The sequence below is a fragment of the Stigmatopora argus genome, chromosome 7, assembly GCF_051989625.1.
Source record: "Stigmatopora argus isolate UIUO_Sarg chromosome 7, RoL_Sarg_1.0, whole genome shotgun sequence".
NCBI lineage: Eukaryota > Metazoa > Chordata > Actinopteri > Syngnathiformes > Syngnathidae > Stigmatopora > Stigmatopora argus.
Genome location: NC_135393.1, coordinates 11,768,598 through 11,781,351, shown reverse-complemented (window position 1 = coordinate 11,781,351; position 12,754 = coordinate 11,768,598). Strand labels below are relative to the sequence as shown.

Sequence of the window (12,754 nt, the reverse complement as noted above, 5' to 3'; positions counted from 1 at the left end):
CTGGTTGAACACTCTAAAATGCCCCTAGGTATGAGTGTGAATGGTTGTTCGTCTCCTTCTGGTATGCAATTGGCTGGCCATCGATTCCCTGCCTGGTGCCCGTGGTTGGCTGGGTTAGGCTCCAGCACCCCCCACAACCCTTGAGAGGATAAGCGGTTTAAAAATGAGTGAATGAATGAAATGTAAAATGGGTGACAAGTAATAGTAGTATTAGTGTTAACGTGAATTATCAATAACAACACTAGTTCATGACCAATTGGACAAAATGGGACAAGATGCTACTATACATTCTAACATTGACGTGATAGTGTATGGAGGGTATTGGCAAGCAGCTGGTGAACACGACAGACACGTTGAACATGCCAAGCTTAAACACATATGGACTTTTCTCTCGGAGCGTCCTTGAATGCAGTTGACATGTCAACATATGGTATCCATATATGTCAGTGTCAACAAAAAATATAAGTCACCATAAAAACGTTCAATGTGACTGTTTTTGGTCATTTAAAAAACACAATTTTTAATTAAAGGTTAATGGAATGTCTAGGGGCTTACATTTTGGTTGGATTCCTTATTACCTAGTAATCATAATAAAGTTGAGTTTTTTCTTCAATTTTCAATTACATTCAATAGGTCAGTCGCAATTTTGTGCTGCAGGGGCCGATTACAGCCCCTCATTTAAAATCCAATATTGGTCCTGCATATATTTTCTCAAGTGCAAAGAAATTTGGAATAAAATGAACTCAAGGATCAATTTGGGTGTAAAATACATTGAAAACTAACTTCTTTTTTTTAAAAGAGCAATATGAAAAAATGGCGAAGTAATTAATTACAAATACTACTAATTTTTTTCCATAAAATTACCTAACTGGTATAAATGATTTTTAACAAATCAATGACTTATTTGAAGGAACCATTTTGAGGAAACATTGAAAAAAATAAAAAAATTAAAATGGCAATTTAAAAAAGCAATGAGCTGTCTACATAAAATCAAACTTGAAAAATTAATGTACATCAGCAGTAAATGGATTAACCATGAAGTGACCCAAAACTATCCCATAATGAATAAAGTGGCCCAAAAAGTTGCATTGCGGCATAAAGGTTTTGATAGAATTGACGTTGCTTTTTGAGCAGCTGCAAATTTCCCTGAACATCATGTGTCCAAACTCTCACGTTCTCCAGTGGCGTATCCCTGCTTAGACGCCCCCCAATGCTCTCAACCAATGGAGGCCGGGCGCACATATGTATAAAAAGCCAGCCTTTCTGCCCAGTAGACATGTCGTAGCAATGGCCTTCCTGTGGATCCTCTCGTGCCTCGCCTTTGTCAGCGCCGCCTACGGTAAGTTCCCATTTGTCAGTTGTCCCTTCCCGATAGAGGGCGACGTTTGCGATGATTGTCTTCTTTTTGAGGCTGCGGCACCCCTGCCATCCCTCCCGCCATCACGGGTTACTCTCGTATCGTCAACGGCGAGGAGGCTGTGCCGCACTCCTGGCCCTGGCAGGTGTCCCTGCAGGTACGCTCATTCGTTTGTGGAAATGAGTCTAGATGCCTCCCGCAACACTATCTTGTCTATCTAACCCCCAGGACTACACTGGTTTCCACTTCTGCGGTGGATCCCTGGTCAACGAGAACTGGGTGGTGACGGCCGCCCACTGCAACGTCAGGTAAGCCGACCTAATCAAAGACTAGACTAGAATGAGACGATGTCGGTCTTTGTGCTGACAGGACTTCCCATCGCGTGGTTGTGGGCGAGCACGACCGCTCATCTACCGCCGAGGACATCCAAGTCCTTAGGGTCGGCAAGGTGAGAAGAGCCTTACTCCGTTCCGTTCCCGTGGTGAGTTGGCGCAGCAACCGGTGTTGACTTCTGTTCCGCCCACTGCAGGTCTTCAAGCACCCACGCTACAATGGCTTCACCACCAACAACGACATCCTGCTCATCAAGTTGGCCACCCCTGTCCAAATGAACATGCGCGTATCACCCGTCTGCTTGGCCGAGTCTAGCGACAACTTCGCCGCAGGCACCCGGTGCGTCACCACCGGCTGGGGACTGACCCGCCACGATGGTAAGAAAAAAAACTCAGCCGGGCGGCTTGGTGGCAGGTACCTGACCCCTAGCCCATTGTTGCGTTTCAGCCCCCGACACGCCGGCCCTCCTCCAGCAGGCCTCCTTGCCACTCCTGAGCAAAGACCAGTGCCGTAGATTCTGGGGTAACAGGATCACCAGCCTGATGATCTGCGCCGGAGCCTCTGGAGTTTCATCCTGCATGGTGGGCATGACTTCTTTTTCCACTTCAGACCAAATAGTCCACAAGTTTTAAGTTCTAATTCTTATCGAACACTGGCTGTAACACTCAAAACTGAGCTTGGAGATTCGAGATTTTGGTTGGACTTGATCTCGTGTATCTGATAAGACCTCTGAGTGCTCATTGGGTTAAATTTTTTGTTGATCGTGATCTTCGTTTGTGATCGCAGGGCGATTCCGGTGGCCCCCTGGTCTGCCAGAAGGGAGGTGCCTGGACCCTGGTTGGCATTGTGTCCTGGGGAAGCGGAACGTGCACGCCTAGCAGGCCTGGTGTCTACGCCCGTGTCACCGAGCTGCGCGCCTGGATGGACCAGATCATCGCTGCCAACTAAATGGAAAGCTACACGTCATTTTAAATAAAACATCCAAACAACTTCAATGCCAGAGACTCATTTGTAATGTGAGGTGTTAGCGCAAGGGTGTCAAATTGGCAAAATTCAGTCCAGCATCACTTTCCTGCTTGACATCCAATGCATTTGGACTGAATGAACAAATGGATTTGTTGGACGCTTGCATCTGGATGAAATTTAAACTTTTGTTTCAAAAGATTAAATGGCTCAAGTACGTAATTTTTTCAATTAAATCTCAAAATATCGGTTGAACTGCACAGGTGGACATCAGATGCACACTCCTTATTCCGTATTTATTTTGACAACATGTCAAATTATTATTCAATATTAGTAGAAACATGAACAAATATACAACCAATTATGGTTAATCAACAATCTGGCCAGTCATTACCATTCCTTTACATTATGTACATCAGTTACCCACAGAAAGAAAAAAAGAATATCTTCTACTCTGGGATAACATTTTCCTCAAGCGAGCAGGCACATATGGGAATCTCATGAAAATGATCTGCCTATATTAAAGACTTCAGATTCAAAATTTCGCTAGCATTCTTTTATAGGAAACAATTCTAGAAAATTCATATAATTTAAGGCCTATGTTTTAATATAGAGATAAAAGATTTGAAATTGTAGGACAGATGAAAATGGTGGAATATTTTTTTTTTCATAATATAGTTAAACCTATACAAAATAGAAACTTGTTCCAATTGACCCACCAAGCTAATTTTTTTTCTATATTTTGACTGCCAAAAAACTCTCTGGTTAGCTAAAAGGGGGAGATTGTGTCAAAAGTGTTGTTGGTGATGAAATTGTCATTCTCTGAATGTGTGAATCAGCTTACAGTTTGGACCTCAAGGGCTTCAGATACTTGTGATAGGACTCGTGCACCTGCAAAATGGAAAAATAATCTGTTACTTTAAATAATAATACTAGTTAAAATAATGTATGCGTTATAAACGCCTTCTGTAACATTTGCTGACCTCTGTAGAGTTCAAGGGTGATCTACGAGCCCATTCAAACATGTGCTCGTAGACATTCCCGTCATATCTCCCCAAGACTGAATTCAGCAGCTTGTCGTGGAAATCGAAGGCATCTACCAGTGCCACAGCGTTTGGCCTCAGCTCAGAAAGCAGCTCCTTGACACGATTAGCAATTTGCAGTACCTGGGACCCATTCAACAGTCCAGCCTGTGATAAAACAGATTGAAGTCTGGGTAAGTTTGGTCAGTTACAGCTTGTAACTTGCAGAAATAACAAAATAAAGGATTGAAATGACAAAATCTAGCTTTTTCAGGTAAATTACCACCTTGCGATACGAGTGACTCAACTTGCTAGCATTTGCAGATTGGTAAAAATGTCGTAAAGAATTATCTAAAGGCAAACGGGTGAGATAAAACACTGCATGTCACATATGCTACAAATATACATACACATACAGAAAAATACATATTCACATACATAGATACACATAATGAAGACAATAGAGTCTGGACATCGTGTCTAGAGCAAGTGGTTCTTCGGTCTTTCCTTTGCGAGTCAATTCAGTCACATCGTAGCTTGTTTAGTGAATACACACATTTGGCTCACATTCATACTGTTCCACAATTAAAAAGGTATTGAGATGTTAAAAAAACAATTGGAGAGCTAATATAAATTGGTAGTTCTTCAGTGTGGCCCTTTGTGCAATAGTTTGCCCACCCCTGCTATAGATAAAATTGTACCTGAAGAAAGTCTCCAGAGTTGTTTGAGATGCCGTGAAGGGCATACAGGCGAGCTAGCGTCAACAGCACTGAATGAATGGAAGCTGCATCAATCTCTCCCAACTTGTCAGCAAATAGCTTCACTACGACATAGTGGCAGTGGGCCTGGAGGCATTCAATTGTAGTAAAATGTTAGAAAATTAGGTAAACAATTCAGCAATAGAACTGCTAGACATCATACTTTGCTAACGGTGTAATGGTTCACGTGAATGTATGCTATATTGTTAATGTTGCAGAGATATGTGTTTGTCACACAAATTTGTCTTACATCAGAAGCTCTGACCAGGTCGATAGCACTATTATTCCAGGCATCCTCCTGGCTCCTGTGTTGCCGCTCCTTTTGGATGCTTTTGGCTGCCAACTCAACAAGACTAAACACATAGAATTGTTTTTTTTTTCATGTATCAAGAGTCCAAACCACTGCCGTCATTGTAGATCGACTAGCATTCTCGTCGTCTTACGTAGCGGCTCGTAGTTTGTAGAGCTCCACCAGCTCGGACAGGTCGTTAATATCGACTCCAGTCGATCTTCCGGCGACGGGCTGCGGTTGGATTCTCTGCTGGTCAGCCTCATTCAGGTACGACACGATTCCATGCAACCGCTGACCTGTTCTAGCCTGCCGGTAGCTCTTCATTAAGTATCTTTGTACACACACAAAATGCAGAAAATCACAAATCTGTGGTCGCGACGTGACATAAACGTGCGTAGCTAATAAAAAGTCCACAATGATACCTCGCGGTTTGCAGCATCATGACGGTGTTCTCTCCCTCGTAGGTGCAGGTTGGGGTGAACTCAACATATATGTCTGGTAAGGCACTGCTGCGGGAATAGCCGTGACCTCCACACGACATTCGGCACACTTCAATGGCGGAGTTCGCAGCCCACGTGGTGAAAGCCTTCAGACCCGCAGACAGTGCATGAAGCTACACAATGGATAAAGGTGAAAGGTCAAACAAAGGGGAAAAAGTTTGGGACTTGAACGCATCGGGTGTGCATACGAAGTCTATCTGCTATTAGTACCTCTGGCAGCTCACTAAAGTCTCCCTGATTGATGTCCCCGGTAATGCGGTGGTACGTTTGGTTCATGTACTGGCCGACAAAAGTGAAGGCATAGGCCATAGCAAGAACAGGGAACAGTTTGTACTGCTGCGTCTGGTAGTCGAGGATTTGAGGCTCTGGCTCGCTGCAAGTTAGAACCATTTTTTAGGAAGGATACATAAAAATACCAACGCTAACTTGCAAAAACTACTGTGCACAATTAGCATTGTCCATGAAATCAGTGGTGACTGACCCAGGCCGTATTTCAGACTGGTGGCGGACTGAACTGTAGCGGATAGCGATGGTGCTGGATTTCGCCAGGGCCCGAGCAGACTCGCCCACAATCATGGAACGGATGAAAACCATGGTGCCATAGGTCAACTTGGCGCTAGGCGGCTTGATGTAGGTGCCATCTGGATCCACCTGGTGGGCGGACAAGAACCTTTCAGTGAGCTGACGTTCCCCTTAAAATCCATAAAATTGCCTGTAACGGTCATTTTCACATCTGATATTGATTTTTTTGATCGAATGCGCAATTTGATGAGCTCACCTTAGCATATTTCATGAGCATGTTCTCCCGTGGAATTCGCACGTGGTCAAGTTTCAAAAAGCCATTGTCAACTTCATTGAAACCAAATTTGGGCCCGATATCCCCAACAACAATACCTATGAGCAAAAGAGTTGGTTTCTGTCGCAGCGAGGAATAGAAAAAGAAATTCCAAAAATGGTACTTACCTGGAAGCGGTTTGTGAGTGTTCATATCACGGATAGGTACGATGAAGGCATGCAAACCATTGCATTTTCCCTGAGTATAGAGCTGGGCAAGTACAATTGCATGGTTTGAGGTCTTCCCAACTAGATGAAGAAAACAGGGTTACAAATCATCATTTTTCAAAATCTTTCAGTTACTCGAATTTAGAAATAAATGCTGGATTTTGTAGTGTTTGGGAAGTGTAATCTTGTACTTACGGCCTCCAGGCCACCATTTGATGGAGCTGACAGTGGGACTGTTTAGAACAAACTCCTCTGTGGCTGGGTCATATGTAGCAGTGGTTTCCAGTCCTCTGAGATGTGTTCCTGTAGGACAGGCATAGTAAGTAAATATCACCAGTTTCATAAAACATATAGCATAAGAGAATACATTGAGAAAACACAGAACAAATACATTTTTTTAAAAAGGACATTAGAGTTGCCATAAAGGCCTTTGCCAATTCATTAGGGAAATATATATAAAATCTAGCATTCAGCCAGAAAGTTGGGAGACTAAACAGACTGTGATAAGGAATGGTGTAGGAATTCCAATATTTTATTCAAAATACAACAGGAGGACAGATCAAAAGTCAAAAACTGAGAAAATAAAGGGAAAAATATGTTGAGTTTCAATTTTAGTATAAAAGACTTCTATGACTATTTACCTTCTTTTTCTTGCAACCATGGAATTTAAAATCTACACATTTTCCCTTGAAATTCTGAATATTTTTTAAATTTGGCACTTCCACAAGACCGCATTTCAATTTCATTCACAATATGCGTAATGTCCCAACATTTTGGCAAGCTTCATTAAAAAAGGGGAGTAAGCTGTGCACCTTGTACATGTTTGACAGATCCAAAGCATGCAACAATCTAACGTTTTTTGCAAATCCTATGTACAGAGAACTATGCATTAGTTATTTTCCAGTCTGCATAACCACACAGGAATTTGTAGAGCCTAAAACTCTAAAGCAACCACTTATAACCTAACCGTCTCGCAGTATAAAAGCCCAGTTTCGGGGTAGAAACACGCTGTGCCCGCTCACGTCGTACCTGGTTTCCATCACTACGATGTGGCCAAAGGTGTACATATTTGAAGTGGAATTATTAAAAGTAGTCCACTATTCCTAAACTCAGCTCAACAATAGACTCAGGGCTTTCTTAGTATTTTACCGTGGCCCATCTCAGTCTGAGCGTAGGTGCCGATGATCTCTAGGTTCCAGGCAGGCATGAAGAAGCGGTCCATTTGTTCTGAAGTGGCCTGGTTGAGCAGTGTGGGCAGGAACATTCCGAGATGCAGATCAAAAGGATCGGGTCTGCCGGGGTGCACGCAGCTAAACCACAGAAGACAAGACCCCAGTGGAAAAGGTAGCCAGATGGTCATGCCAAGCAAAGGCGAGGAGTGGTGGGCATTACAATTTTGGAGGGATGACAAATGATGAAGATTGTAAGAAAAATTAACAATGCACACAAAATTAAAATGTAAATAGAGAGGTTGAGCATAGATGAGACCATGAAAAAAGAGAGGAAATCAGTTCATTTTGAGATGTTTTAAAAAAATAATTTGTCATAATTTGTCTTCAAAGAGCAGCACAACAATTTAAGGGAATTTTATAAAAATGTACTATATGCAATATAATACAAAATTATTTCCCATTTTTTAAGGAGATTTCTGTGATGGCAGCACAGGGATGTCAAATGTTCCACTTCTCCTACCTGTTTACGTTTAAAGCACCTGTCATTGTGTGAAAAAAGTATTTTCTAGTCGAACCCAGATTTACATATGCCTAAATTAGTCTCTTCTATTCAATCTGTCCTTGTCGCAGTTCGGAAATGTTTTCGTTCAAGAACCAGAAAAAATCGTTCACTAACAATAATGCAGCGATTGGTTGAATGCTCTTGTCAAATAGCGACTGAAAATACACAGTCGGTGGGCTCCAACAAACAAAAACTTGGTTGACCTACTTTCTCCCTAGCAGCTTGCCAATTGCAAAGGAATAAAAGAGTTACAAGCTACAACTAAACGTTGGTATGCACGTTTAGCATTCCCGTTTGAAAAGTACTGGTTCTATGAATGTCATACAAATGGAATTGAATTCTTCTATAGAAAGATATTTGCCAAAGATACGGATGATTTGCAGATCCATGACTTACAGATACTAAGAAAATGACTGATGTCATTAGTACACAAAGACTAACTTTGATCTGTCAAACATATACTGTACAAAAAAAATAGTCTCCAGAATGGGTCTGTTTTCAGGGGTAAAAATGCAAATGCAAATGCAAATATAGTGATTTTCAATTTTGGGGAAAATGTGTTGTCAAGGACTGACCGTGACCCAGCTCAGTTTGAGCATATGTGCCAAGAGCCTGGCAGGATTCTGCTAGAGGTAACCATTTCTTGCACTGCTCAGGGTCACATTGGCCATACAGGGTTGGAACAAACATGGCAAAGTGGAGTCCCATTGCCTCCTGAAAGTTGCCTCCAAACATTCTAGGTAAAATGGAAGGTATACATTCAATAACCGCTGAATGGCTCAAGTATTAGGTATGAACGTGAGAAGTGATGTAGCTAAGATATCTACTGATGCTGAACAAAATATTGTGAATGACAGAATATTCAAATTACCGTATTTTCCGCACTATAAGGCGGATCTCCCATAAACGACCTAACAAGGGGTTATAGTGTACATCAACTCGATGGAGCTATTCTATTCTAAAGGGAATTTCATACAATGTTGAACCAAAATTGATCCATATAAGGCGCCGGCTTTTGAGAAAATTGAAGTCTTTTATTTGCGCCTTATAGTGCGGAAAATACAGTAGTTGAATAGGCCTTCCAAGTATTTATTTTTAATGAAAAACATCACAACAGTACAAGATCTACACTGGGCGAGAAACATTAAGTGAGCATACTATGGCCTTGAAGTACAGGTAGGACATTTTGATTCCGTTCTATAGAATAACAGATTTAATAATTTTGGGTTTGTAGATCACTGTACAAGAGCGTCGACAAAGTCATTTTGGTTTAATACAGACGCTCCCCTACTTACGAACATACGACTTACGAACAACGGTACATACGAACATGTCTGCAAATTGCGTTTATGTCGAAAAATGTTCGTAAGTTCGATTTTGTATTTTTTTCCGAGTAGTGCTTCTTTCCGCCGCTAATACCGACGCCTGGCGCTGTGAGAGCTCAGCTCACCCAGCATCTACCTTCTTCTGTCCAATTCGTTGCAATGCGGAAGTGCGTGAAGGTATCTCCAGTGCGCAAAGAACCTTTTTCATTTGTATCATTAAATATCTCGTGCATCCATTATTGAATATGGTTGGTAAAAAGCGAAAGGCTTCTATTGAGGGAGTTGCAAGGAAGAGGCAAGCCATTTCATTTGAAACGAGTGGCAATAATAACGAAGCTTGATGCGCGTGAGAGTGGTGAGCGTTGCACGGGCATACAACTTGAATCGTTCGACCGTCAGTACCATTCATAAACAGAAAGATCGAGCAGCAGAACCCAAATATTGAACGTTGCACAAAGTTTGCAAATCAATTGAATGATGCCATACAGTGCTACCGCATCATTTATGATGAAAAAAAAGAAGAAAACTGTGCAATCGTCGTTAGATCGCTTCTTTCGGCCAGTTTCTAATACATAAATCTCTCTCTCTCTCTCTCCATACAGTACTGTACATATTCTCTCCATTTTATTAAATGTTTTTTTCAGTACAAACCAATGTGTGTTACTTATACAAGCCTTAAACATACAAATGCACTTATATAAACCTTCAATATACTTATATAGGCCTTAAACATAAATTATAATACAAAATATAGCACTGAATCAACTTACAAACAAATTCAACTTATGAACAATCGCTCGGAACCTAACTCGTTCGTAAGTAGGGGAGCGTCTGTATTTGACAAAGATACGGATGATTTGCAGATCCATGACTTACAGATACTAAGAAAATGACTGATGTCATTAGTACACAAAGACTAACTTTGATCTGTCAAACAAATACTGTACAAAAAATAGTCTCCAGAATGGGCCTGTTTTCAGGGGTAAAAATGCAATTGCAAATATAGTGATTTTCAATTTTGGGGAAAATGTGTTGTCAAGGACTGACCGTGACCTAGCTCAGTTTGAGCATATGTGCCAAGGGCCTGGCAGGATTCAGCTAGAGGTAACCATTTCTTGCACTGCTCAGGGTCACATTGGCCATACAGGGTTGGAACAAACATGGTAAAGTGGAGTACCATTGCCTCCTGAAAGTTGCCTCGAAACATTCTAGGTGAAATGGAAGGTATACAATCAATAACCGCTAAATGGCTCAAGTATTAGGTATGAATGTGAGAAGTGATGTAGGTAAGATAACAAAATGTTGTGAATGACAGAATATTCAAATTACCGTATTTTCCGCACTATAAGGCGGACCTCCAATAAACAACCTAACAAGGGGTTATAGTGTACATCAACTCGATGGAGCTATGCTAAAGGGAATTTCATACAATGATGAACCAAAATCGATCCATATAAGGCACCGGCTTTTGAGAAAATTGAAGTCTTTAAGTTGTGCCTTATAGTGTGGAAAATACTATAGTTGAATAGGCCTTCCAAGTATTTATTTTTAATGAAAAAGATCAGAACAGTACAAGATCTACACTGGACGAGAAACATTAAGTGAGCGTACTTTGGCCTTGAAGTCCATGTAGGACATTTTGGTTCAGTTCTATAAAATAACAGATTTAATAATTTTGGGTTTGTAGATCACTGTACAAGTGCGACGACAAAGTGATTTTGGTTTATTACTGGTAACGCCAACATTGTAGTAACTACAAGACCAACAACTGTCACAAACTCTTTGTACTTTTATTACATGAGATGTAATTTGGGTACAAAGTCTCCCTCTATGCACCTATACGACAAAAAACTACTTCATGCACTTTGCTCTTACATTATTTATACAAAAGTGCAATGCCCTGGGCTCAGTTTGCATAATGACATATTTCAGGAAAATTCACCCACAAATGTTTTGTTGTTAATTTTTGTCTCTTGTTGTATGAAAAGGTTGCATGATGTATTATTCCATGCATGGTACTCATAATCGCATACCTCTTATAGCAGTAGATCTCCTCCGGGTCGGCAATACCATACTCTCGGAGTTTGAGGATCATTTGCGCACTCTTTTTAACAGCTTGGTCATAGCGCTCACTGCGGGACAGAAAGTTCGGGTCCTCCTCCTTGAAGTCTGGATCACTCAGGACCATTGACTCTGCAGTGGAAATGGAGAAAATCAGCACAGTGAACCTACAGTTTGTGGAATTCATTGTTTGTGTCAAAGCTACAGAGTGGGATAGTTCATGAATAAATGTATGTTTTTTTTGTTTTTGTTTTTTACAAAATACAGGCAATTCCAAAGTATGAACAAGTCCAGTTGTTGTATATTTCTACATTCCACGTCGCCTTGAATTCAAAAGATTAACCAAAAACACTGAAATAGGCCAGAGTTCATTACTGATTAACCTCAGACAGGAGACTACTGCAATGACACACACCTGCAAAAAAATATTAAAATGTTTATGTCCTCTTTGTCAATGCCTCTTACAGATGGTGGCAGGTAGGAAAATGTCACCTTCCATTGAACGCCTAGGGGTCAACAATAATGGATATTTGTTCCGTGGTATGCCAATGTGTTATAAAACATGTGCTTTGAATAAACAAAATGAGGCAAGAGGGCATTTGAGTTTGATGTTGAAAACGTCTGAACACACTAATTCTATAGACAAACATAGCGTGCAATTGATCTTTTAGATAATTTATATAGAGTGACACAAGGTAGATAAAGAAAGCTAATTAAACCAATATTAAAATGAAAATATCGGAATACTGGGAGAAGAAGAAGAAAGCTAACATTAGCCGATGGATTAGTCCTTCAACTTGAGTAGACATTAAGATTGAATCGCTTTGGACATTATCTTTAAGGATTTTGATGTGATTATGTTGAAAGTCACAAATTTGCAGTGTACAAAATGACCTGTTTGTTTACACGTGCAGAAAAGAGTTACCGATTTCTCGTCTCCTCTTCGTCTTGTCTGGGCCTCCGTGTAAAATGTGGGTGAGATTCTCGACGTCAAAGGTCGCCTTCTGCCTCTCGTTTAGAATGTCCGGGTTCATTTTTGAATTCAAAACGAATTCTAAAGTGAAAAGAATTAAAATAAATACAGTGAGAGCGACGTCCGCTTGCGTGGTAAAAGTCTCAAACTCAAGTGACCCGTTTGCAGGAAGACTAAGTGACGTGGTGGACAAATCCGGAAGTGTACAATCCCACTGGTGTTCTCGACAAGACACGCCCTACTGCAATGTGATTGGCCCTTACGTCTCGGTATGGCCTTCCCAAATATTTATACAATTAGAACAATAAATACATAAATGAATACAAATTTCTCCTGAATTGGTTTAAGCATGTATTTAGGGTTAATCCTTCACGATGATGGTACATTATTTTTTCTGTTTATAAACTGGGCAGGTCCTACTGTGGTACTTCAGC

The 12,754-nt window shown here is 41.0% G+C and overlaps 2 protein-coding genes across 5 annotated transcripts; one reads left to right on the top strand and one right to left on the bottom strand.

The window, feature by feature from the left end:
* The first annotated feature begins 1,287 nt into the window (after window positions 1-1,287).
* LOC144077913 (chymotrypsin A-like) lies at window positions 1,288-2,707 on the top strand. Its single transcript, XM_077606023.1, has 7 exons — window positions 1,288-1,339; window positions 1,411-1,514; window positions 1,586-1,665; window positions 1,727-1,805; window positions 1,887-2,067; window positions 2,138-2,271; window positions 2,477-2,707. Exons 1-7 carry the CDS (start codon window positions 1,288-1,290, stop codon window positions 2,636-2,638), a joined length of 792 nt encoding a protein of 263 aa, XP_077462149.1. The 3' UTR covers window positions 2,639-2,707.
* Window positions 2,708-2,931: 224 nt separating this feature from the next.
* Window positions 2,932-12,515, bottom strand: acox1 (acyl-CoA oxidase 1, palmitoyl). Of its 4 annotated transcripts, none has more exons than XM_077606020.1 (14): window positions 12,273-12,515; window positions 11,320-11,479; window positions 10,334-10,494; window positions 6,423-6,530; window positions 6,189-6,308; window positions 6,004-6,119; window positions 5,707-5,876; window positions 5,436-5,598; window positions 5,148-5,338; window positions 4,877-5,056; window positions 4,684-4,786; window positions 4,377-4,520; window positions 3,637-3,843; window positions 2,932-3,544 (listed from the first exon to the last, which is right to left on the bottom strand). In XM_077606020.1, the coding sequence occupies exons 1-14, from the start codon at window positions 12,379-12,381 to the stop codon at window positions 3,494-3,496; spliced, it is 1,983 nt and encodes a 660-aa protein (XP_077462146.1). In that variant the 5' UTR covers window positions 12,382-12,515; the 3' UTR covers window positions 2,932-3,493. The 4 variants fall into 4 exon arrangements, with proteins under 4 accessions (XP_077462146.1, XP_077462143.1, XP_077462145.1 ...); XM_077606017.1 differs by lacking the exon at window positions 10,334-10,494 and adding an exon at window positions 8,537-8,697; XM_077606019.1 differs by lacking the exon at window positions 10,334-10,494 and adding an exon at window positions 7,377-7,537.
* Between the last annotated feature and the right edge of the window lie 239 nt (window positions 12,516-12,754).

Coding starts and splice junctions, on each gene's coding strand:
- LOC144077913 (XM_077606023.1), top strand. CDS start 1,288: ATGGCCTTCCTGTGGATCCTCTCGTGCCTCGCCTTTGTCAGCGCCGCC. Junction 1,340..1,410: donor CTTTGTCAGCGCCGCCTACG/GTAAGTTCCCAT, acceptor CTTCTTTTTGAG/GCTGCGGCACCCCTGCCATC. Junction 1,666..1,726: donor GCCGCCCACTGCAACGTCAG/GTAAGCCGACCT, acceptor TTGTGCTGACAG/GACTTCCCATCGCGTGGTTG.
- acox1 (XM_077606020.1), bottom strand. CDS start 12,381: ATGAACCCGGACATTCTAAACGAGAGGCAGAAGGCGACCTTTGACGTC. Junction 5,339..5,435: donor ACTTTAGTGAGCTGCCAGAG/GTACTAATAGCA, acceptor TCCATTGTGTAG/CTTCATGCACTGTCTGCGGG. Junction 4,521..4,683: donor ACCTGGTCAGAGCTTCTGAT/GTAAGACAAATT, acceptor GAATGCCTCCAG/GCCCACTGCCACTATGTCGT.